Source organism: Budorcas taxicolor, chromosome 15 (assembly GCF_023091745.1).
Source record: "Budorcas taxicolor isolate Tak-1 chromosome 15, Takin1.1, whole genome shotgun sequence".
Classification (NCBI taxonomy): Eukaryota; Metazoa; Chordata; class Mammalia; order Artiodactyla; family Bovidae; genus Budorcas; species Budorcas taxicolor.
Window position 1 is genome coordinate 34832339 of NC_068924.1, and position 23581 is coordinate 34855919.

General features: G+C 35.9%; 1 protein-coding gene across 1 annotated transcript in view; it reads left to right on the forward strand.

The window, feature by feature from the left end:
* PIK3C2A (phosphatidylinositol-4-phosphate 3-kinase catalytic subunit type 2 alpha) overlaps positions 1-23581 on the forward strand; it is a 75802-nt gene that overhangs the window by 40159 nt on the left and 12062 nt on the right. Inside the window, exons 11-22 of the mRNA XM_052652576.1 lie at positions 143-265; positions 1328-1495; positions 10858-10969; positions 11343-11488; positions 13615-13803; positions 14268-14361; positions 14842-14936; positions 15294-15474; positions 18538-18642; positions 19442-19534; positions 20949-21078; positions 23076-23212. Of these exons, the coding sequence (XP_052508536.1) occupies positions 143-265; positions 1328-1495; positions 10858-10969; positions 11343-11488; positions 13615-13803; positions 14268-14361; positions 14842-14936; positions 15294-15474; positions 18538-18642; positions 19442-19534; positions 20949-21078; positions 23076-23212 (1573 nt within the window). The remainder of the gene's footprint in view (positions 1-142; positions 266-1327; positions 1496-10857; positions 10970-11342; positions 11489-13614; positions 13804-14267; positions 14362-14841; positions 14937-15293; positions 15475-18537; positions 18643-19441; positions 19535-20948; positions 21079-23075; positions 23213-23581) is intronic.

Consider the following 23581-nt stretch of genomic DNA (forward strand, 5'->3'; position numbering starts at 1 on the left):
AAAATTCACTGATATAGTAACCAAATTATTTCAGATAATAGTCACTTAGGGAAGAATGGCTAATGATATATATATATATTTGGTTAGTTAACTCATTTGTGTTGTCAAATAAAAATTAAATTAAACCCTTTTATTTTCTCAGTTATGAAAAATACTACTTGGTATGTTCCCTGACTTACAATGGAAAGGATCTTTTTAAACCTATTCAATCAAAGAAGGTTGGCACTTATAAGAACTTCTTCTATCTTATTAAATGGGATGAACTGTAAGTGAGATTTTGGCTTTTTATTCTTTCAGTATGTCCTGTTCTTTACCTTTTTCCATGTATGCTTCCAGCTTTCATTTTTAATTACAATTTCCATTAAAATTAATTAAATTCTTACTGATACCTTAAAGATTCTTCTAGATACAATTTTATAGAATGGACTGAAGGTCTCATTTAAAATCTGAAATACTCTTGAATATTCATATTGTTAAATTACAGAACCATGCCATCAATTCTTCCTGGCCTTTGTTGAGTTAAAGTCATGTGTAATTCTGGTGTTTTATAATATTGCTTTAGTTTAGTATTTATTCTGTAACAATGTATTTAGGAAGCCTAGTTCTTGGTTAACAGATTTTAAAAATTATCTTCAATCCATGTACAAGATGATATTTTGAACTTAATATTTTTAAAATATTATCTGTAAACTAAGGGAATGCTTTCATTATTTAGGCAAATAGGCAATTGCAAAACTTTATTCTGCATTTATTAAATAGTTTCCTATTTTTCTTTTTTTAATTACAAAAGTAGAACATTTGTGAAAATAGTCAAATAATATAAAAATGCATATAGGGTGAAAAATGTCATTTTACTTCCAGCAGTTAACCATCTCATGACTCCTCGGAGTGACCACTCTTGACCTCATGTGTCCTTTCAGATCTTATTTAAAAAAAAAAGCACCAGTAAACATATATGTCTGTCTGTGCATGTATGTGCACACAAACATCTAGAGCCAGAAACACTCATGAACATTCATCTAGCTTTTCCTAAAAGAAATAAGATGATGGTTATCTTGCCTAAAAATTGACATTGCAAGTCTTAAATAAAAGGATTAACAAATTTTTGAAGAGAGAAATGTTATATGTTTGAAATTTTAATGAAATTTATTTAAGATTTTTTAGTATTTGTTAGCCAAGCTTGCTACTTACTTACATAAAGTTTACTCAGAATTAAAGATTATTTGAAGAATCAAATAAAATACCTAAAATTGTCAGTTTCATTAAAGGGTTAAACTTCATATTCAATCTAATTTGTTTTTTCTATTAATACATTTCCCCCCCATAGAATCATTTTTCCCATCCAGATATCACAATTGCCGTTAGAATCACTTCTTCACCTTACTCTTTTTGGAATTTTAAATCAGAGCAGTGGAAGTTCTCCTGATTCTAATAAGCAGAGAAAAGGGCCAGAAGCTTTGGGCAAAGTTTCTTTACCTCTTTTTGACTTTAAACGGTAAGTGTTACTGAGTTGTAATGGTGAGTTACTGTGAACACCCCTGCAGTATCAGTATTGGCTAGAGAATGGAATGGGGAAAACTGACATTCATGATGAGATAATGAGTTGTCACCATTTCCCAGTGTGATTAAAAGAGGTCATTTCAAAGATACAGAGAAAACCAAAGTTGTTCTGCTGTCATTTGAACATATCTATATGGGTTTTCAAAGGATTGTTTGCTGCTCACTGTTCCAGAAGAAAAGCAGCAGCCAATTCATTCTTTTTTTTTTTTTTCAATTCATTCTTTAATTGTCATTTATGAAAAGCATTATATTATTGACATAATATTCCTGGTCTTAGACGTTCTTTGATTAAAACAACAAAACTCATTTTCCACCTTCTCATCCTTTCCCCATCCTCCTCCTTTTTGAGTGTACAGCTGCATATTATTCCCTTCTCTTTATCTGACTGATCTCCCCTTACTGTTATGGGCCCCTGGCCTTTAATCTTCAGAAGTCCCGCATGTATGCAAAACTTGCTGATCCTTAGGGTAAAAGAAATTCCTTTTGAGCTTTGTGTCTACTAACAGCCTTTGGGATAGTATAATCTACCTGGCTTTTCAGCTGACTGTTTTGATTATGTTTTAAGTAATAATATGTTCCTTGAGACCATGAAGTGTCTTCTAAAATGAAAAGAAAAATCATTAACTAAGTTTGGGATGCTTGATATAGAACATGATAACATTTTGGAGAGTGATAATGGACATTATCATATTAGAGTATCTAAGTTCTGCAATCAAGCTACTGTGTTTAATAATAATATTACTGTAATAACAAACACATAGCATGCACTCTATGCAAGCTATTAGTCTGAATGCTGTATACATAGCCTTATATACCTCAGAACAACCCTATGAAGGTAGGTATTATTATCCCTTTTTACAGGGGGGAAATCAAAGTGGTTTGCCCTTGGGCACTTAGTTAATAAATGGTAGAACCGAGTTTGAATCTAGGGAATCTGGCCTCAGGATCTGCATTCTCAACATTAACCTATATTGCTATTCTCAGATTTATTTGATACCATGATACTTGTTTTGATTTTAAATCCATCTTTGAAACCATGTTGGGAAATGATATAATAATTGATCTATTTAACTTATAAGAGCTTCTGGAAGATCCACTGGAGAAGGGATAGGCTATCCACTCCAGTTTTCTTGGGCTTCCCTTGTGGCTCAGTTGGTAAAGAATCCGCCTGTAGTGCAGGAGGGAGACCTGGGTTTGATCCTGGGGTTGGGAAGATCCTCTGGAAAAAGGAAAGGCTACCCACTCCAGTATTCTGGCCCGGAGAGTTCCATGGACTCTATACTCCGTGGGGTCACAAAGAGTCGGACACAACTGAGTGACTTTCACTTTAACCTACAATCAAATGATTAAAAAATATTCTTTCCCCAAGTACTTAAATATAGCATTTTTTCATATATATTTTTTTCTTTTGTCTCTCCCCCTATATTTGAGAAGGCCATATACGATTTTTTAATTATATACCTTTCATTGGGCTCCAATTTTATTTGACACCTGACATAATTCTGCACTGACAAACTCTAGAGAAGAGCAGTTAAAGAGATTGCTGTTAATGATACATATTTAGAACTCCTTGCTAAACAGTCCATAACTACTCTAAAACAGAATATTGGCCACATAAAGGAGGGGGATTGTGTTCTCAATTGTCTTTGATAAATAATTGTCGGGTAATAGTTAATGTGAGAAAATTAAATGTAATTGTGTCTATCAATTTTTATAAATGAGTCAGTTTTGAAAACCTTCATGCACTTGAAAGCAACAAGAGTCTGCTTCATTCAAGGAGTATTATCTTTCAAGGAGTATTACTTTTTGCCATTTTATTTGCTTATTAATAAGTGTTTTTATTGAATAAATGACCTTCTTTCAAGATTCAAAAGAGTAAAGGGAAGGGCAGTTGACTTCAGTTAGACAATTAAATAGTTTGCATGTATCCAGTGCTCAGCGGTTTAAAAGAATGAACTGATGTCATTAAGCTTGAGAGTTTGCCAAGCTGTGTAGTCAATCTAGATAATGTTAGGATTTAACATTCAAAAAATGCTCAGAAATTAAGAAGGAAGATTACTTTATATATAAATACATAGAAACTGTGTTAATGATTTAGTTGTGCTCATGTGCTATAGTATAATGATCAGATCTTGGTCTTCAAATTCTTTTAAAATTAATTATGTTTAAGCTACAGCCTGCATACAGCCCGATGAAGTTGTTATAAGAGTCAAATGATTTACAGGCATTTCAGTCAACCTCAGCAATAAATGAGTTCTTAACTCATTTTTAAATAAATGGAATTAAGCATTTAACCTGCTGTTCCTTTATAGTTGAATCTCAGGATTACCAAATAATTGATGTGAGAAGGTTCTTTGTAGAAAAATTTCAGCTAATAGATGCAGAAAGAATGACAGAATATCAGAATTTTGCAATTTCTGTTGTTATTCAGTCGCTCAGTTGTGTTCGACTCTCTTCGACCGTATGGACTGTAGCATGCCAGGCTTCCCTGTCCTTTGCCATCTCCTGGAGCTTGTTCAGACTCATGTCCATTGAGTCAGTGATGCCATCTAACCACCTCATACTCTGTCATCGCCTTCTCCTCCTGCCTTCAATCTTTGCCAGCATCAGAGTCTTTTCTAATTGAATTGGCTCTTCGCATGAGGTGGTCCAGAAGTATTGGAGCTTCAGCTTCAGAATTGGTCCTTCCAGTGAATATTCAGGGTTGATTTCCTTGCTGTCCAAGGGACTCTCAAGAGTCTTCTCCAACACTACAGTTTGAAGGCATCAATTCTTTGGAGCTCAGCCTTTATGGTCCAACTCTCACATCCATACATGACTACTGGAAAAACCATAGCTTTGACTAGATGGACTTTTTGCCAGCAAAGTAATATCTCTGCTTTTTAGTACACTGTTTAGGTTTGTTATAGGTTTTCTTCCAAGGAGCAAGTGTCTTTTAAAAAATTTCATGGCTGCAGTCACCATCTGCAGTGATTCTGGAACCCAAGAAAATAAAGTCTGTCACTGTTTGCATTGTTTGCCCATCTTCTTGCCATAAAGTGAAGGGAGTGGATGCCATGATCTTAGTTTTTGAATGTTGAGTTTTAAGCCAGCTTTTTCACTCTCCTCTTTCACCTTCATCAAGAGGCTCTTCAGTTCCTCTTCACTTTTTGCCATAAGGGTGGTGTCTGCATATCTGAGGTTGCAATCCCTACTGAAATAAAAGATTTAGGCCAGGAAATCTCAGTCTTGGCACTGTTGACATTTTGAGCCAGATGATTCTTTGCTGTGGGAGAATATCCTGTGCATTGTAGGATTTTTGGCAACACCTTTGACTTCTGCCCACTAAATGCCAGTGGTACTCCCTAGTTGCCAACCAAAAAGTATCGAGACATTGCCAAATATCTAGTGGAGTCAAAAGCATTCTTGGTTGACACTGATTTAAGTCAGTTCAGTTCAGTCGCTCAGTCGTGTCCAACTCTCCGCGACCCCATGAACCGCAGCACGCTAGGCCTCTCTGTCCATAACCAACTCCTGGAATTCACCCAAACTCATTTCCATAGAGTCGGTGATACCATCCAGCCACCTCATCCTCTGTCATCCCATTCTGCTTCTGCCCCCAATCCCTCCCAGCATCAGGGTCTTTTCCAATGAGTCAACTCTTTGCATGAAGTGGCCAAAGTATTGGAATTTCAGCTTCAGCATCAGTCCTTCCAATGAACACCCAGGGCTTATTTCCTTCAGAATGGACTGGTTGGATCTCCTTGCAGTCCAAGGGACTCTCAAGAGTCTTCTCCAGCACCACAGTTCAAAAGCATCATTTCTTCGGTGCTCAGCTTTCTTTACAGTCCAACTCTGACATCCACACATGACCACTGGAAAAACCATAGCCTTGACTAGACGGATCCTTGTTGGCAAAGTAATGTCTCTGCTTTTGAATATGCTATCTAGGTTGGTCATAACTTCCCTTCCAAGGAGTAAGCATCTTTTAATTTCATGGCTGCAGTCACCATCTGCAGTGCTTTTGGAGCCCAAATAAATAAAGTCTGACACTGTTTCCACTGTTTCCCCATCTATTTCCCATGAAGTGTTGGGACCAGATGCCATGATCTTCGTTTTCTGAATGTTGAACTTTAAGCCAACTTCTTCACTCTTTCACGTTCATCGAGAGGCTTTTGAGTTCCTCTTCACTTTCTGCCATAAGGGTGGTGTCATCTGCGTATCTGAGGTTATTGATGTTTCTCCCAGCAATCTTGATTCCAGCTTGTGCTTCTTGTAGCCCAGCATTTCTCATGATGTACTCTGTATAGAAGTTAAATAAGCAGGGTGACAATATACAGCCTTGACGTACTCCCTTTCCTATTTGGAACCAGTCTGTTGTTCCATGTCCAGTTCTAACTGTTGCTTCCTGACCTGCGTACAGGTTTCTCATGAGGTAGATCCGGTGTTCTGGTATTCCCATCTCTTTCAGAATTTTCCACAGTTTATTGTGATCCACACAGTCAAAGGCTTTGGCATAGTCAAGAAAGCAGAAATAGATGTTTTTCTGAAACTCTTGCTTTTTTGATGATCCAGTGGATGTTGGCAATTTGATCTCTGGTTCTTCTGCCTTTTCTAAAAGCATCTTGAACATCTGGAAGTTCATGGTTCACTAAACCATGGCTTGCTGAAGCCTGGCTTGGAGAACTTTGAGCATTACTTTACTAGAGTGTGAGATGAGTGCAGTTGTGCGGTAGTTTGAGCATTCTTTGGCATTGCCTTTCTTGGGGATTGGAATGAAAACCTTTTCCAGTCCTGTGGCCACTGCTGAGTTTTCCAAATTTGCTGGCATGTTGCGTGCAGCACTTTCACAGCATCATCTTTCAGGATTTGAAATAGCTCAACTGGAATTCTATCACCTCCACTAGCTTTGTTCATAGTGATGCTTTCTAAGGCCCACTTGACTTCACATTCCAGGATGTCTGGCTCTAGATGAGTGATCACACCATCGTGATTATCTGGGTCGTGAAGATCTTTTTTGTACAGTTCTTCTGTGTAGTCTTGCCACCTCTTCTTAATATCTTCTGCTTCTGTTAGGTCCATACCATTTCTGTCCTTTATCGAGCTCATCTTTGCATGAAATGTTCCCTTGGTATCTCTAATTTTCTTGAAGAGATCTCTAGTCTTTCCCATTCTGTTCTTTTCCTCTATTTCTTTGCATAGATTGTGAGGAAGGCTTTTTTATATCTTCTTGCTATTCTTTGGAACTCTGCATTCAAATGGGAATATCTTTCCTTTTCTGCTTTCCTTTTTGCTTCTCTGCTTTTCACAGCTATTTGTAAGGCCTCCTCAGACAGCCATTTTGCTTTTTTGCATTTCTTTTCCATGGGGACGGTCTTGATCCCTGTCTCCTGTACAATGTCATGAACCTCCATCCATAGTTCATCAGGCACTCTGTCTGTCAGATCTAGTCCCTTAAATCTATTTCTCACTTCCACTGTATAATCATAGGGGATTTGCTTTAGGTCATACCTGAATAATCTAGTGGTTTTCCCCACTTTCTTCAATTTAAGTCTGAATTTGGCAATAAGGAGTTCATGATCTGAGCCACAGTCAGCTCCCAGCCTTGTTTTTGCTGACTGTATAGAGCTTCTCCATCTTTGGCTGCAGAGAATATAATCAATCTGATTTTGGTGTTGACCGTCTGGTGATGTCCATGTGTAGAGTCTTCTCTTGTGTTGTTGGAAGAGGATGTTTGCTATGACCAGTGTGCTCTCTTGGCAAAACTCTATTAGCCTTTGCCCTGCTTCATTCCATATTCCAAGGCCAAATTTGCCTGTTACTCCAGGTGTTTCTTGACTTCCTTCTTTTGGATTCCAGTCCCCTATAATGAAAAGGACATCTTTTGGGGATGTTAGTTCTAAAAGGTCTTGTACGTCTTCGTAGAACCATTCAACTTCAGCTTCTTCAGCGTTACTGGTTGGGGCATAGGCTTGGATTACCGTGATATTGAATGGTTTGCCTTGGAAATGAACAATGATCATGCTGTCGTTTTTGAGATTGCATCCAAGTACTGCATTTTGGACTCTCTTATTGACCACGATGGCTTCTCTGTTTCTTCTAAGGTATTACTGCCTGCAGTGTAGATATAACGGTCATCTGAGTTAAATTCACCCATTTTAGTTTATTTTAGTTCACTGATTCCTAGAATGTCGACGTTCACTCTTGCTATCTCCTGTTTGACCACTTCCAATTTGTCTTGATTCATGGACCTGACATTCCAGGTTCCTATGCAGTATTGTTCTTTACAGCATCGGACCTTGCTTCTATCACCAGTCACATCCGCAACTGTGTATTGTTTTTGCTTTGGCTCCATCCCTTCATTCTTTCTGGAGTTGTTTCTCCACTGATCTCCAGTAGTATATTGAGCACCTTCCAACCTGGGGAGTTCCTCTTTCATTATCCTATCATTTTGCCTTTTCGTGCTGTTCATGGGGTTCTCAAGGCAAGAATACTGAAGTGGTTTGCCATTCCTTTCTCCAGTGGACCACATTCTGTCAGACCTCTCCACCATGACGCGTCTGTCTTGGGTGGCCCCACATGGCATGGCTTAGTTTCATTGAATCAGACAAGGCTGTGGTCTTTGTGATCAGATTGGCTAGTTTTCTGTGATTGTGGTTTCAGTGTGTCTGCCCTCTGATGCCCTCTTGCAACACCTACCATCTTACTTGAGTTTCTCTTACCTTGGACATGGGGTATCTCTTCACGGCTGCTCCAGCAAAGTGCAGCCGCCGCTCCTTACCTTGGACGAGGGGTATCTCCTCACAGCCGCCCCTCCTGACCTTGAATATGGAGTAGCTCCTCTTGGTCCTCCTGCGCTGGTGCAGCCACTGCTCCTTAGATGTGGAGTTGCTCCTCTCGGCTGCCACCCCTGACCTCGGACATGGGGTAGCTCCTCTCGGCCGCTGCCCCTGACTTTGGGCGTGGGGTAACTCCTCTCTGCTGTGCTTCTGTGCTGTCCGTCACCTCATGATTTAAGTAATGATTTATTAATGCCTGTTTAGGAACCATTGTGATTAACTTTTCTGGAACTTTATAATAAATGGTTTAGACTGATAACACTTGAACAAATTTAATTATCTTAACATCACAGAAGGAGAGATACACCAAACAATGCATGCTTTATTTGATGCATCAGGAACTAGTAGTATACAATTCCAGCTGTAAAACATTACGTATTCTTGCCATATTACTAACCTTGAATCAGCTCAGTTCTTTAGATCTAAATATTACAGAAAACGTAGGAGATAAAGGGACATGCTAAAATGATACCAGAGGAATGCGGTCAGTAAAGGATACAGAAAAGTTTTCACAACAAAAGACTTGGATTATTTAACAAGTAACGGGATAAAAAGGAACAATGTATAGGTTAAAACAAGACTTGGTAAACTTTCTGTAAAGAGAACTAGACAGAGTAGTTGAGACTTTGTAGGTCAGGTAGTCTCTGTCGCAACAACGAAAGCAGTGATAGGCAACATGTCAAAGAGTGAATGTGGCTTTGTTCTAATACAGGTTAACTTACACAAGCACGTGACAGTCTGGAATTTGACCTTTGACTTAAAAGATACTTAAAAAGACATATCACCCAACAGACATGTTGGACCTGCTTGTATCCTAATTCAAACCAGCTATTAAAAATTTTTTTAGAGGCAATCAGAGAAATTTGAATGCTGACTGTATAGCTGATCCCTTTTCTAAATGTATTAATTATTTGGCTGTCATGCGTCTTCGTTGCTGTGCACAGGCTTCCTCTAATTGTGGTGAGCAGGCGCTGCTCTTGTGGTGCGCGGGCTTCTCACAGCAGTGGCTTCTGTTGCAGAGCACAGGCTCTAGTTGTGTGGGCTTCCGTAGTTGCTGAGCCTGGGCTTAGATGCCCCGTAGCATGTATAATCTTCCCAGAATAGGGATCAAACCCCTGTCCTCCCTGCATGGGCAGGCGGATTCTTAACCATTAGACCACCAGGGAAGTCCCTAGCTGATAACTTACAAGTAGCTATTTTTAATTATTTTGTTGTAATTATGTTTAAATAACAGTATTTATCATGTAGAGACTCATAAAAGTATATACAAATAAAATAATATAATCAGAATTTGCCTTTAGATAATCTAGCTGAGGGTGAGGGTGGCTCTAGAATAGATAGAATATGTCTGAAGATCTTCTTTTGGCCACCCTACATAGTTTGCAGGGTATTGGTTCCCCCACCAGGGATTGAACCTGGTCCTCTGCGGTGGAAGCACAGTCTCCTAGCTGTCAGGGAATTCCTGTGCCAAAAATTTTAAAGCTGTTAACCTGCTAGAGAAAACATAAACTGGAGTCTAGTTTTGGAAATGATATTTACTATTTGAATAAAATGAAAAAAGTTTGATGAAGCTTATAGTTTCTTTTATATATCATGTTATTTTTCGGAAATTTCATCTGTGGAAAGATATATCAGTATTGGTAAATATTTCTAATTTCAGTAGATTATAAATTGGTAGTTTAGGGCAAGTGTCAGCGTACTCCAGCTCACTGCCTGTTTTTTGTTTTGTTAGAACACAGCACACAGTTTTAAAATTTATTATTCATGGCTTCTTTTGGCCCTGTAATAGGAGAGTTGAGTCTGACAGAGATTATATAGCCCAGCTGCTACTGCTGCTAAGTCGCTTCAGTCGTGTCCAACTCTGTGTGACCCCATAGACGGCAGCCCATCAGGATCCCCGTCCCTGGGATTCTCCAGGCCAAGAATAGTGGAGTGGTTGCCATTTCCGTCTCCACAGAAGACCCCAAATATTTGCTGTCTGGCCTGTTACAGAAAAAGGTTGCTGACCCTTGGTCACGAACAGATTAAACTTCTCATCTCGAACAATCAGTACTTTGACACAAAGTAGATACTAGTTTCCTTGACATGTGTTTTTATTCTTATGGTAGAATTCAAGGAGCGGTTATGAAATCCAAACCACCACCTTGAGATATGTTTCTCTGTAGATGATGTTCAAACACTGTCCTGTTTATAGAAGTTGTTTTGGGGACAGGTGACTCTGAGACTTTACCCATCTTTTCTTCTGTCCCGAGCCCCATTTCATCTTCCCTTCTTTTGTTCTAACTTCCATAGTTTAGTACATTTACCTAAAGTGAAAATACACCATAGACAGTGACTCCTTCTAATATGTTCTTTCTGTATATAGGATGCTTAATAAATATTTGATTATTATCATTTCAAATACATTACCATGTGTTGTGAGTTTTTAATTAATTATTAAAATGAAAACCACAGTATTCTTCTGTTTATATTCATGAAGGTTTTTAACATGTGGAACTAAGCTTCTGTATCTTTGGACTTCATCACATACAAATCTTATTCCTGGAACAGTCCCCAAAAAAGGATATGTGATGGAAAGAATAGTATTACAGGTAATGATACTTCCTGACACATGGAGACGTTTAAGTTTGAATTTCTTTATAAAGAATATATGTATACCATGGTCTCAGTTATTACTAAAGAAGTCTAACTGATCTTGTTTAGATCTTAGGGTGTGTATTTAAGTGTTAATAAGCCATTTCCTATTTCTGAGAAATAGTAAAAGATGCACTTATACCAGTCCCACAAATATATGTGCTATTGAGAAGTACTAATAATGGTAATCATTCTCAATAAAAGGACAGAAGCATTAATTTAATATTTGATATTTTCACCCTTATGGCTAAGACAAATCAAAAATAAGTAAATGTATCAAATACGTGGACTTTTCAGCTGTAATTTGATCAATTTCTGTTGATTTTTAAGGTTGATTTTCCTTCTCCTACATTTGATATCATTTATACTGCTCCTCAAGTGGACAGAAGCATTATACAACAACACAACTTAGAAACGTTGGAGAATGATGTGAAGGGGAGACTTCTTGGTATTCTTCACAGAGACTCATCACTTGGGTATGCTCCTTTAATTCTCTTTGTCTCTTACAATGTAAAGTTCAAGTTAATGGTTTATTAAATGTCCTGATTTAGTTCATGATTTAGCAGTGTTCCTGATATGGAAAGTTTTCTTTTTCTGTTTTTAGTTGTATAAAAAGACTGTATAACTGCATAAAATTTAGAAATTTGTGTAAGTCAAACTTTCTACAAAATCAAATGCAAATAACAGATTGGGGACTATAACCTATTTCCTTAATATATGAAGAACCTTTTTATGTAAGTAGAAAAACCGACAACACAGTGGTAGACAAAGAATATGACTAGGTTTTTCTTTGGAAAAGAAATACAACCCTTTTAAATGTCTGAAAAAAATGTTCAGCCTCTCAGTAATCAAAGAGTTTTAAATTAATTCAAGCTACCATTTCACATGTCAGATTGTTGAAAATTAAAATGTCTCATTATATGAGGTATTGATAGAATATAGAAAAATAGGAATTAAACTGTTGGCAGAACTCTAAAAGCTTTGGGAGAGCAATTTGGCAAAGTCTATTAAGGTCACAGTGTCCATAATTTGTGACCTAACAATTCCACTTCCAGATATAGTATTATTTTAAAGAAAACCCTTTTATATTTGCTTGTGGAGACAAGAATATTCCTTGCAGTATTTATTTGGGCTGTTGTAAAATGGATATACATGTTCATTAATGGGTTAAATTATGGTACATTTATCTAACATCACTATGTAACTATTAAGAATGAAGTTATGGCTGTTATTAATATATAAGATATTAAATGAAGAAAGCAAGTAGGATAGTATGTATAGTGTGTTCAGTTCAGTTCAGTCACTCAGTTGTGTCCAACTCTTTGCAACCCCATGGACTGCAGCACGCCAGGCCTCCCTGTCCATCACCAACTCCTGGAGTCCACCCAAACTCATGTCCATTGAGTCAGTGATGCCATCCACCATCTCATTCCTCTGTCGTCCCCTTCTCCTCCTGCCTTCAGTCTTTCCCAGCATCAGGGTCTTTTTCAGTGAGTCAGTTCTTCTCATCAGGTGGCCAAAGTATTGGAGTTTCAGCTTTAGCATCAGTCCTTCTGATGAATACTCAGGACTGCTCTCCTTTAGGATGGACTGGTTGGATCTCCTTGCAGTCCAAGGGACTCTCTAGAGTCTTCTCCAACAACACGGTTCAAAAGCATCAATTCTCGGTGCTCAGCTTTCTTTGTAGTCCAACTCTCACATGCATACATGACTATTGGAAAAACCATAACTTTGACTAGACGGACTTTTGTTGGCAAAGTAATGTCTCTGCTTTTGAATATGCTATCTAGGTTGGTCATAACTTTCCTTCCAAGGAGTAAGCATCTTTTAATTTCATGTTATCATTAACATAAAGGAAAGAAAGAGAATTTGATATATATACCTTTGTATATGCTTCTATAAAAATAGACTAACTCTGAAAGAATATACTAGGTGAGGCAGTTGCCACTGGGAGAGGAACTGGAAGGAGAGAAACCTAATTGTGTGCCTTTTTGCAATATTTTAATTTTTTTCTTCATATTCCACATGAAATGAATACATTTCAGTTCACTGCATGGATTATAAACACAAAGGTAGATAAATGGGTAGTGAAATAGTGAAATATTTCACATAAACATTTGTCATTAAGAGTCAATTGGAATCTCCAAAACAGATTTTTATTTTGAATATTCCTCAAATGAGCACTGTATTCATTGTCTAAAATTTTGTAGTAGTATTTGATTTTGACATGACTTTTGATCTTACTTGTATAAAATGATGAAATCCTTGCTTTTAGAGTAGGTTCTCCTTATTCAACTCTTAATTTCTAGTGCCTGGCATCTGGTTAGAGCTCAATAAATTTTATTATGCCGAATTATCCTTCAGTTTCTTAACTAAGACTCTTCTCTCAAAGTAGAATGATTTCTTTCTATCCCCCAAATTAGGGTAGATTAGTCGTGTTTGATGAACGTTGCGTTTTTCTATCCCAAATTAGTATTAATGATTCTACCAAGAAGTGGCTGTCCTAAAAGGAATGCATTTCTCCTTTGTATTTTGAATCACTGAGATTATAACTGTCATTATGGTATCACTGAGAAGTAATTTAATTGTATTATGTATTTAGACTTTCTAAAGAAGATAAAGCCTTTTTGTGGGAGAAACGTTATTATTGCCTCAAACACCCAAATTGTCTTCCTAAAGTACTTTCAAGTGCCCCAAACTGGAAATGGGTTAATCTTGCCAAAACTTATTCATTGCTTCAGCAGTGGCCTCCATTGCATCCACTGACTGCCTTGGAGCTGCTTGATTCAAAGTAAGTTAACTGTGGTTGAATTTATTTGTTCTGTTTTATTGTTGTCAATTTTTCTGGCAAGATATTATTTACAGGATTAGTTCCCTTTGTTTTAATGTGAAAGCAGTGTAATATAAATGCGTAAATGCATATTTCTATACACATCTTCTGTGTTCAGGTTATTAAAAAGGGATGTCATATCATTGAAAACTAATCTAGAGAAGTTGTAAATTTTGAATAATTTGTTTTATTTTTATGATATGGGTCAGAATTTATTTTCATGATCTTAAAGTTTTCTAAACAGTCACAAAATTGGATTTGTGTATAGGACAATATGATTTTTTCCTAAGAAAAAAGATGAAATACATTGCTTTTCAATAGCTATTTGAGCTTTCTTTGTCAGGAATGAATTGAGATTGTGTCTTTGGGGAAAACAGGTTCATTAGAAATCATTGTCATATCTTGATTTTGTGGTATGCTTCTAGATTTGCTGATCAGGAAGTGAGGTCCCTAGCTGTGACCTGGATTGAGGCTATTAGTGATGATGAGCTTACAGATCTTCTTCCACAGTTTGTGCAGGTAAGTTTTTTACTAGGTTATCTACCCTTCTTAACGCTCTCTCCAGTTTTTATGAGTAGGGAGGGATCTTGCTAAGGGATATCATTTCTGTTTTGATTAAAAGTATTGAATACTTTTGTTCAGTGGGGATGTTAAAGTGCGTTGCATTTGAATTTAGTGTGAAATTTTTTCTACTACTGTCAGCTACCTTGCTTGAATACTATATATATATATGTACCTAAAGACTTGAGGTTTTCTTTCCTTTTTTTTTAAATTGGCCACTTAAACATAGCTAATGAATGTTATTCCCAAGTCAGTGTACTTTTCTGCTTGATTTCATTAATTTCACCTAAATTAATTAATCTGTTTCATTTTTCATTAGTATCATCTTTCCTCAACAAGAGTAATCCTTGATTTATATAGTTTATATTTTGATAATTTTATCCTAACAATGTAGTATGGGTTTGACAACTACTGATTCTTATTTTTCTTTGCATGTAGGCTTTGAAATACGAAATTTACTTGAATAGTTCATTAGTGCACTTCCTTCTGTCCAGAGCGTTGGGAAATATACAGATAGCACATCATTTATATTGGTAAGATTTAAATTTTCTTAAGTACTTTATTTCTGTTCCTATTATTTGTGCAAATGACACTCAAAAGTCTAAACAGTATGCTCAGACTATTTGCTGTTGATACCAGATGTTTTATTGAAGTGACTATTGTAAAGAAGCTAAGTTTTTATGTATTTAGAAATAACACCAGAAGTAACAGAACCCTCTATTGCAGAATTACTTGGCATGTTAGAGCTCTGTAATATTGAAAGAGTTTTTCTTACTTGTATAGCTTAAAATTAATTCCTAGATACCCCAAATTAAACTTTTTAAGCTGATTTTTGAGAGACATTAATCTAGTTCTTGGAAGTGGCTGACATAAATATTTTGCTGTATTAGGCTCCTCAAGGATGCTCTGCATGATGCACAGTTTGGTGCCCGATATGAACATGTTTTGGGTGCTCTCCTCTCAGTAGGAGGAAAAGGACTCAGAGAAGAACTTTTGAAGCAAACAAAGCTTGTACAGCTTTTAGGAGGAGTAGCAGAAAAAGTAAGACAGGCTAGCGGATCAGCCAGACAGGTAATGTACCCACAGAGGGAACATAAGTGTTTTGATGTTAAAGACTCTTTGCAGTGCTGACAAGTTAAGCTTTTATTCTTTTTCAGTAGACATCCAACAGAACTTACCTATGCTGTCTTAAGCAGATTAATTCAAAGGTTGCTTAAAATCTATTGGAAAAGATTTTATATCCTAACTCAGTTCCCTTTCATTTCCATGCTTATTAATTTCTTTCCGATCAAAATTGTTCTTTTGAGTTTCTTTCGTATTGTTTTGCTTTCTCACTTTTTTGTGATTATAAAAGTAATAAAAGTATGAATTGATGTTACTGTTGAAGAAGTTCAAATGGATAAGCTTACAAGCTTACAGAGTAAAAAATTAGGACGTTTCCAGTTTTGGTTTTTCCCTGTGGGTATCTTCTTCATAGTTTATATCCTGCTTGGTCGTTTTATATGGCTTTACACATATATACACTTAAGTGTATATACAAGTTTTTGGAGTTGAAGAATTATAATTATAGAAACATATATATATATATATATATATATATATACATATGGGGTGTTTTTTTTTTTTTTTAGCTAAAATTCACTATTTTAACCAAAGTGTACAGTTCATTGATTGTTAGTACATTTATAGTGTATTGCAATTACCACCACTATCTATTCCAGAATATTTTCATCACAACAGAAAGAGAGCCTATATATACCACAAACCCCCTCACTCCTTATTCCCCTCTCCTCCCAGGTCCTGTTAAGAACTAATATGTTTTCTATCTCTATGGATTTACCTATTTTGGACATTTCATATAAATGTAATCATGCAGCATGTGGCCTTTTGTGTCTAATTTCTTAGCCTAATGTTTTAAAGATTCATTTATATTCTGGCAGGTGTATTTAATAGTGTTCCATTGTGTAAATAATAGCACATTTTCTTTATCCATTCATCTATTGATGGACATCAAACTTGTTTCTATTATGTGACTATTGCTGAATAGTGCCGCCGTGAATATTTGTGTGTAAGTTTTTTGTTTGAACATCTGTTTTCACTTTGCCTAGGAGTAGAATTACTATATCATTTTGAGGAACCACTGAACTGTTTCCTAAAGTAGCTTCACCATTTTATAATTCTGGTATAATACTTGTAAGGTATGAGGGTTTAGTGGTAAAGAATCCGCCTGCTAATGTAGGAGATTCAGGAGACATACGGGTTCAGTCCCTGGGTCGGGAAGATCCCCTGGAGAAGGAAATGGCTACCTACTTCAGTATTCTCCCCTGGAAAACCCCGTGGACAGAAGAGCCTGGCAGGCTACAGTCCATGGCTTCCCAAAGAGTCGAACATGACTTAGTGACAATAACAAAAAAAACAAATGAGGGTTTCATTTTCTCCATATCCTCACCAAAATTTATTTTTAGTTTTTTTAAACTATAGTCATCCTAGTGGATGTGAAGTGGTATCTCATGGTAGTTTTGATTTGCATTTGCCTAATGGCTAATGATTTGGAGCTTATTTTCATTTGTTTGTTGGCCATTTGTATTTCTTCTGTGGAGAAATTTCTAAGTCCTTTTTAATTGATTTGTCTTTTTATTGTTGAATTGTTAGAGTTCTTTATGTATTCTGGACACTATCAGATACACTGTTTGTAAATTTTTTCTCCCATTTTGTGTATTTTTATTTCCTTCGTAATGTACTTGGATGCACAGAAGATTTTAATTTTATGAAATCTAAGTTTTTTTTTCTTTTGTTGCTTGTTCTTTTACTAGCCTGTCTAAGAATTCATTGTCAAATCCAAGGTCACAATGATGTACACTTACGTTTTCTAGGAGTTTTATAGGTTCACTTTTAAAAAGTCTTTGATCCATTTTGAGGTTATTTTTGTTGTTGTTTGTTTGCTTTGTTCTATGAGGTAAGAGTCCCAGCTTCATTCTTTTACGTGTGGTTATCCAGGTGTTGCTACACCATCTGCTAAAGGAACTGTTCTTTCCTATTGAATAAACTCAGCACCGTAGTTGAGAATCTGTTGACCATAGTTGTATGGGTTTATTTCTGGACTCTCAGTTCTGTTCCATTGATCTATATCTCTGTCTTCACACTGTACTTTTTTCATTACATAGCTTTGTAGCAGGTTTTGAAATCAGAAAGTGTGAGTCCTCCAACTTTTTCTTTTTCAAGATTGTTTGGCTGTTTGGAAGTCCCTTATAATACTATATGAATTTTAGTATCAGCCTTCCCATTTCTGCAAAAAGAGCAGTTGGAGTTTTGATAAAGATTGTGTTGAATTTGTAGATCAATATTTGGGAAATATCACAGTCTTAGTAATTAATAAGTCTTTTAGTTCGTGAACGTGGGATATCTTTGATCTTTAATTTCTTTTAGCAATAATGCTTTTTTAATTTGTAAATTGCTTTTTTTTTTGACTTGGAGAATTCATGTCAGTACATATAATTATACTTTTTGTTTCTTAATGAGAACATAGTATTACAAGGTATGGTAGCATAAATTATGAACCGTTACATCTATGCAGGTTGTTTATACATTTTTCTTTTCCTGAACAGTTCTGTGATGAACTTGAATGTGTAAGTGTTTGCCCTTTTGCTAGTATTCCTTTATAGGATAATCCTAGAGATGAAATAATTCAGTCAAGAGCTAATTCATTTTCAGTTATAATAGTTTATGTTAAATTACAATATCAAAAACAAAAATTAACCAGTGAAGACTCCACTCCCCACCAATAGATTATGAAAGTATCTATTTCTGACCCTGTTCCCAGCACTGGATGTTATCTTAAATTTTTCATCTGTTAGATAAAAATTGGTATCTCATTATTATTTAATCTCTATTTGTTTATTTGACTGTTAGTATTAACAAATATGTTAAATATGAGCATATGTACTTCCCCCTTATGTTTATAGTCTTTGCTGTAAATTTTATTTTTATAGTAAAATTAACTTTCTTTAGCAATAGCTGTTTTTGACCACATGACAGTTGGGCATTTAAAAAATTGGGTCCACATCATGCTTTTGTTGTCTGAAAAATAGGTTTTCATTTTCATTATGTACTTAAAATATCAATTTCTTTAACTAGGTTGTCCTCCAAAGGAGTATGGAACGAGTACAGTCCTTTTTTCTAAAAAGTAAATGCCGTCTTCCTCTCAATCCAAGTCTTGTGGCAAAAGAATTAAATATTAAGGTGACATAAAATACTTTAGTTCATATTACATTTTCAAATATTGTGTAATAAAAAGGCAGGTGGGCAGGTATGCTTAAGGCAAATGCAGTACATAGGTTGGTTATAAGTGCATAGGTTGGTTATAAGTACTTCTGGTTGTGTGTTTGTGTAAGATCTGTTTTTATCTCAGTATATGCTTATCTAATTACCATTCCTGAACAAAAAAGCAGAATGAAATTATTTATTGACTTGAAATAAATTATTTTTTGCTATGGTATAATAGTTGCATATGTTATAATTCCAGTGGTAAAACTCACCAGTCACAGGTAGGCAGTTTTTTACCTTCCTTGTGAATGGCCATGTGGACTCTTCAAAGGTTTATAACACTTTTTAGAGTCATTAAAAAGTAGTTGTAATATCAAAATTGAGTAATTGTATTTTTAATTGGGCTAATAATAATACAAATAATGGATTTTTCTCTAACATGAGTTCAGCAAAAGCAACCAGTTAATTCATCCATTAGAGTCTGTTATTTTGAAAGGAGTCTCAGATTTAATTTTTTTTAAAGTTGACATATGGCTGCTCTTCATTGGACTGTAACAGGGGGTGACTGGGTTGTATGTATGTCACTGAAGGTGGGGGTAGTGGGGATTACATTTTCCCTTTGGATTTTGTTTGTTGTTTTTTTTAAATTACTCTCACAGTCTTAAATTAGTTTTTTAACCAGTTTAATTTTAAATTTGATGTCTCCTAATGAGTTTGTTCAGTTTATTTTCGTTTCCGTGTTATCATTTTAATGCTTAATGTATTGTATTTGTAGTCATGTTCCTTCTTCAGTTCTAATGCGGTGCCCTTGAAAGTCACAATGGTGAATGCTGATCCAATGGGGGAAGAAATTAATGTCATGTTTAAGGTGAGCAGAATAAGGTGACTTTGTTTGTTTGTAATTTAAAAATTCTTTTCTCAAATTCCTTTTTCAGAATTGGAAAAGTAATTTTATTTAGTGTTTAATGAAATTGAATAACTGTGAAAAATTATTACTGCTATAAACTGTTTCCAAATGGATTTGGGAACAAGTGCAACTCTGGGCTAGAGCTGCTGCATATGGCCATCTTATGCTAGTTAAGTATATCACAGCTCCAGGTAGTGCCTTTCACCCAGAGTATGATGTAAACGGTACACCTTAGAGATGTGCAGAGTAAAATGGCAAAACTATGACCTGGCACTGTTTTTGAAAACATGTAACTTACCTGTGGGAATCTGTTACCAATCAGAGCTTCCAGGTGCATGGTAAAGGGGCAGCAGTAAAGAATCTTCCTGCCAGTGCAGGAGACTTAAGAGACATGGTTCGATCCCTGGGTCAGGAAGATCCCCTAGAGAAGGAAATGGCAACCCACTCAGTATTCTTGCCTGGAAAATTCAATGGACAGAGGAGCCTGGCAGGCTACAGTCCATTGGATCGCAAAGAGTCAGACACAACTGAGCATGCACACACATGCATTAGCAATCAAAGTTTTCTCTGTTGCAATCACAGTTAGTATTATTTTTAGGAAAGAATGTAGAGATTTAGTTAATTCAATGAGTTTGATTAGTCAACTACTTTTGATATATATAGCAAGTTCCCATATACTCAGATCTGGTTTTGGACTCCATTTTATTTTACTGATGTCTTTGCCTTTTCCTAAGGCAAAGGGAACTTCGTTTTGAATACAGTAATTTTGTATGTTGTAATTTTTTTAAGGCAAATTAACTCTTTTTTTCCCCCCCATAATTTTCTTGGCTCATCTCAAAAATGTATTTATCATTAATGTGTTTTAAACTTATTTTATCCAATTTAAGAAGAAAATGAAAACTTGATGTAATTCCAGTTGGAATTCATTTTTGGAGAGCTAACTTTTTTTTAAAGTAAACTGATCATTGTAGATTCATAGTTCACTTTAAGAAATTACACAGAAATCCTGCATACCCTCTACACAGTGATATTATCTTGTCTAATATTACAGTTAGGATGTTGACATCGATACAGTCAAGATATGAAATATTTTGATCATCAAAAAGATCCCCCATATTGCCCCTTTAAAAAATTGAGTATAATACTTATACTGTAAAACCTAGTCTTTTAAAGTGTACAGATCAGGAAATTGAGACATAAAGAAGTTAAGTAACTTTCTCTGGGATGCTACAGAAGAATAAAAAGATGGTTCAGGTCATTTTATTCTTTACTCTTTTCTCTATTCCCTTCTCCCTACTCCTCCCCCCTTTTTTATATGTAATCTATTAAGGCTTTTGGAAATATACGAGTTTCATTTTGCTTCCTTGATTTCAAGGTTGGTGAAGATCTTCGGCAAGATATGTTAGCTTTACAAATGATAAAGATTATGGACAAGATCTGGCTTAAAGAAGGACTAGATCTGAGGATGGTAATTTTCAAATGTCTCTCAACTGGCAGAGATCGAGGTAAATCTGTTAGATATAGTCTTTTTTTTCCCTTGGATAATGCTCAGAGTGTTCGTGCTCGCATGGTCCTGATGCTGGTCTGTGATCCCAACCATATCACTTTGCTTTCTCAGGTTAGAATGTATAGACTTTATCTTATCAAAAGGAAATCAGGTCAGAGACTTCCCTCATGGTCCAACGGTTAAGACTCTGCCTTTCCTCTACAAAGGGGCACAGGTTCGATCCCTGGTCAGAATAATTCCTCAAAAAGGGGGCGATCAAGTAAATTTAAGAATTCTTGCTGATATTCTATAATAACTCAATGAGTAGCCCTAATCTTGCAAGACAGTACGTCTTATAAAATGGAAGTCACTTTATCAAGAGAGATTCCTCAACATGAGTCTGTCATTTGCTTGGATTAGTTTTTCTGTCACCATACTTATTTCATATAGTTGAACTCTTTTCTCTTATGGAATTCTGTGTAATTTTGTAGGCAATGAACTTCCTCCTTTTTATATTGTTTCTAACACAAGGCTTACCTTGTGCCTTGCTTTGTGCTAAAGCTTTGCATTTGTGTTAACTTTCTGTGTCCTTATTTTTCAAATGAAGAAACCACAATCACATGGTTAAAAAGTGAAGTTTTTAACAAGTGCCTTAGCCTAAAATAATCAGTGTACAGTAATCCTCCCTTCTCCAGGTTCAGCAGTTGTCTTTAATACTTACCAGACATTGCATCTTCTCTGCTGGATTCATTTTAAGTTCCCTTAGAGGATAATTGTACTTTGTATCATTATGAACTTTTATCCATTGTTTTGTACATAGTAGTTTGTATGTGTATGTGTTTGATAAAGAAATTAGAAATTTGTATATTAAAATTTTGATTAATCATACTCATAAAATCGGGATGCAGATATTCATTGAAAAAGCATGTCACTGTGAACTATAAATCAGATGATGTAATTAAGCAACATAAAAGATTCAAATGAATTCACTCTGCCATGTGTGACTAGACTACTGGGATTACAACCTGGCCCTGAATGCTTTCTTTTGAATGCCTTCTTTTGGAATGGCCTGGAGGCCTTAGCCTAGTCCTTTCTTAAAAGCAGGTCTCTGTATCTGTATCTTTTATTCTGTATACACATATAGTAAAATATCCATATAGCCTGTAATAGAATAAATTGGAATCCTAGTTTTCACCCACACCTCTTGGCAGCCTGGCCCCAAAATATAACCATTTACATAGGTTTCTGAGACTACTTTTTTTTAATTTTTAAATTTTTTTTGCCATATCGCACAGCATGCAGGAATCTTAGTTCCCTGACTAGCGATTGAGCTTGGGACCCCAGCAGTGAAACTCTGAGTCCTAACTCAGAGAATTCTCTAACTCAGGGAATTCTCTTTCTGAGACTACTTTGTGTATGTTCCAACATGCATAATAGTCTTTCTTTTAAACACAAAAGGTACAATTCTCTATGTGGATTTGTGTTTAAAGACATATATATTTTTGAGATTTTTCTACATAAGTACAGCATTTACATTTCAGTAAGGAAGAGAAAACATGTACCTGAGACTCAGACACATCACAAAGACCATCTTAATCTGTTCTTCCCTTTGAAAGGGCTTCCTATACTCTGAAACACTCTTACATTGCCCAGATACATGCTATAGAGAAGCTTCTTTTGTGCTGAAATGGGACAGCATGTATCTTATAAGTAGCTTTATTAGTGGAATCAGTTTTACCTAGTTTGTAATTAAAATTGTTACTCTTTGTGGGGGTAGCACATGGATATACAGATATAAAGTATCAAATAGTCAAATTCAGTTTTATATCTTGGGTACTTCTGAAAATAAAATAGATTTTTATATTGATAATTTTGATTGTTCACACTTCCTAGTATGGGCTGCCAGAGTTGATTTTTTAAAAATGATTATTCTTAACTGGTATCTTATGTCAAACATCTAAAGCTGTGTGTTTGCAGGGATACATTTTCACATGTCTTAATGTTTTGTTGCTAAAGGCATGGTGGAGCTAGTTCCTGCTTCAGATACCCTCAGGAAAATCCAAGTGGAATATGGTGTGACTGGATCCTTTAAAGATAAACCACTTGCTGAGTGGCTGAGGAAATACAATCCTTCTGAAGAGGAATATGAAAAGGTAATTAACTAGTCTCCATATTCTCAACTGCTTTCATTTTCAGTGACTAGTCATTCAGTTTTAAGTTGTGAAAACAGCATTTTTCTCCAAGTAAAGAAAAGAATAAAAAACAATGGTTTTAATGGCAAGGATCTGAGTGAAACCAATACTAAATTACAAAAAAAGATAAAAATTCCAAACATATATTTAGAGGCCAGCAAAACCAGAGGTATTTTTATAACCCAGACTGTTATATTTCATGAAAATATGATAATAGAAGATTGTGAAGAAGAAGTAGAAGATTCAAGCTCTCTGAGCTTGAATTCAGGTCCCAAGTCACTCACAAACTATAAGAATCAGTTGACTTAACCTCTTGTGCTTCAATGATCT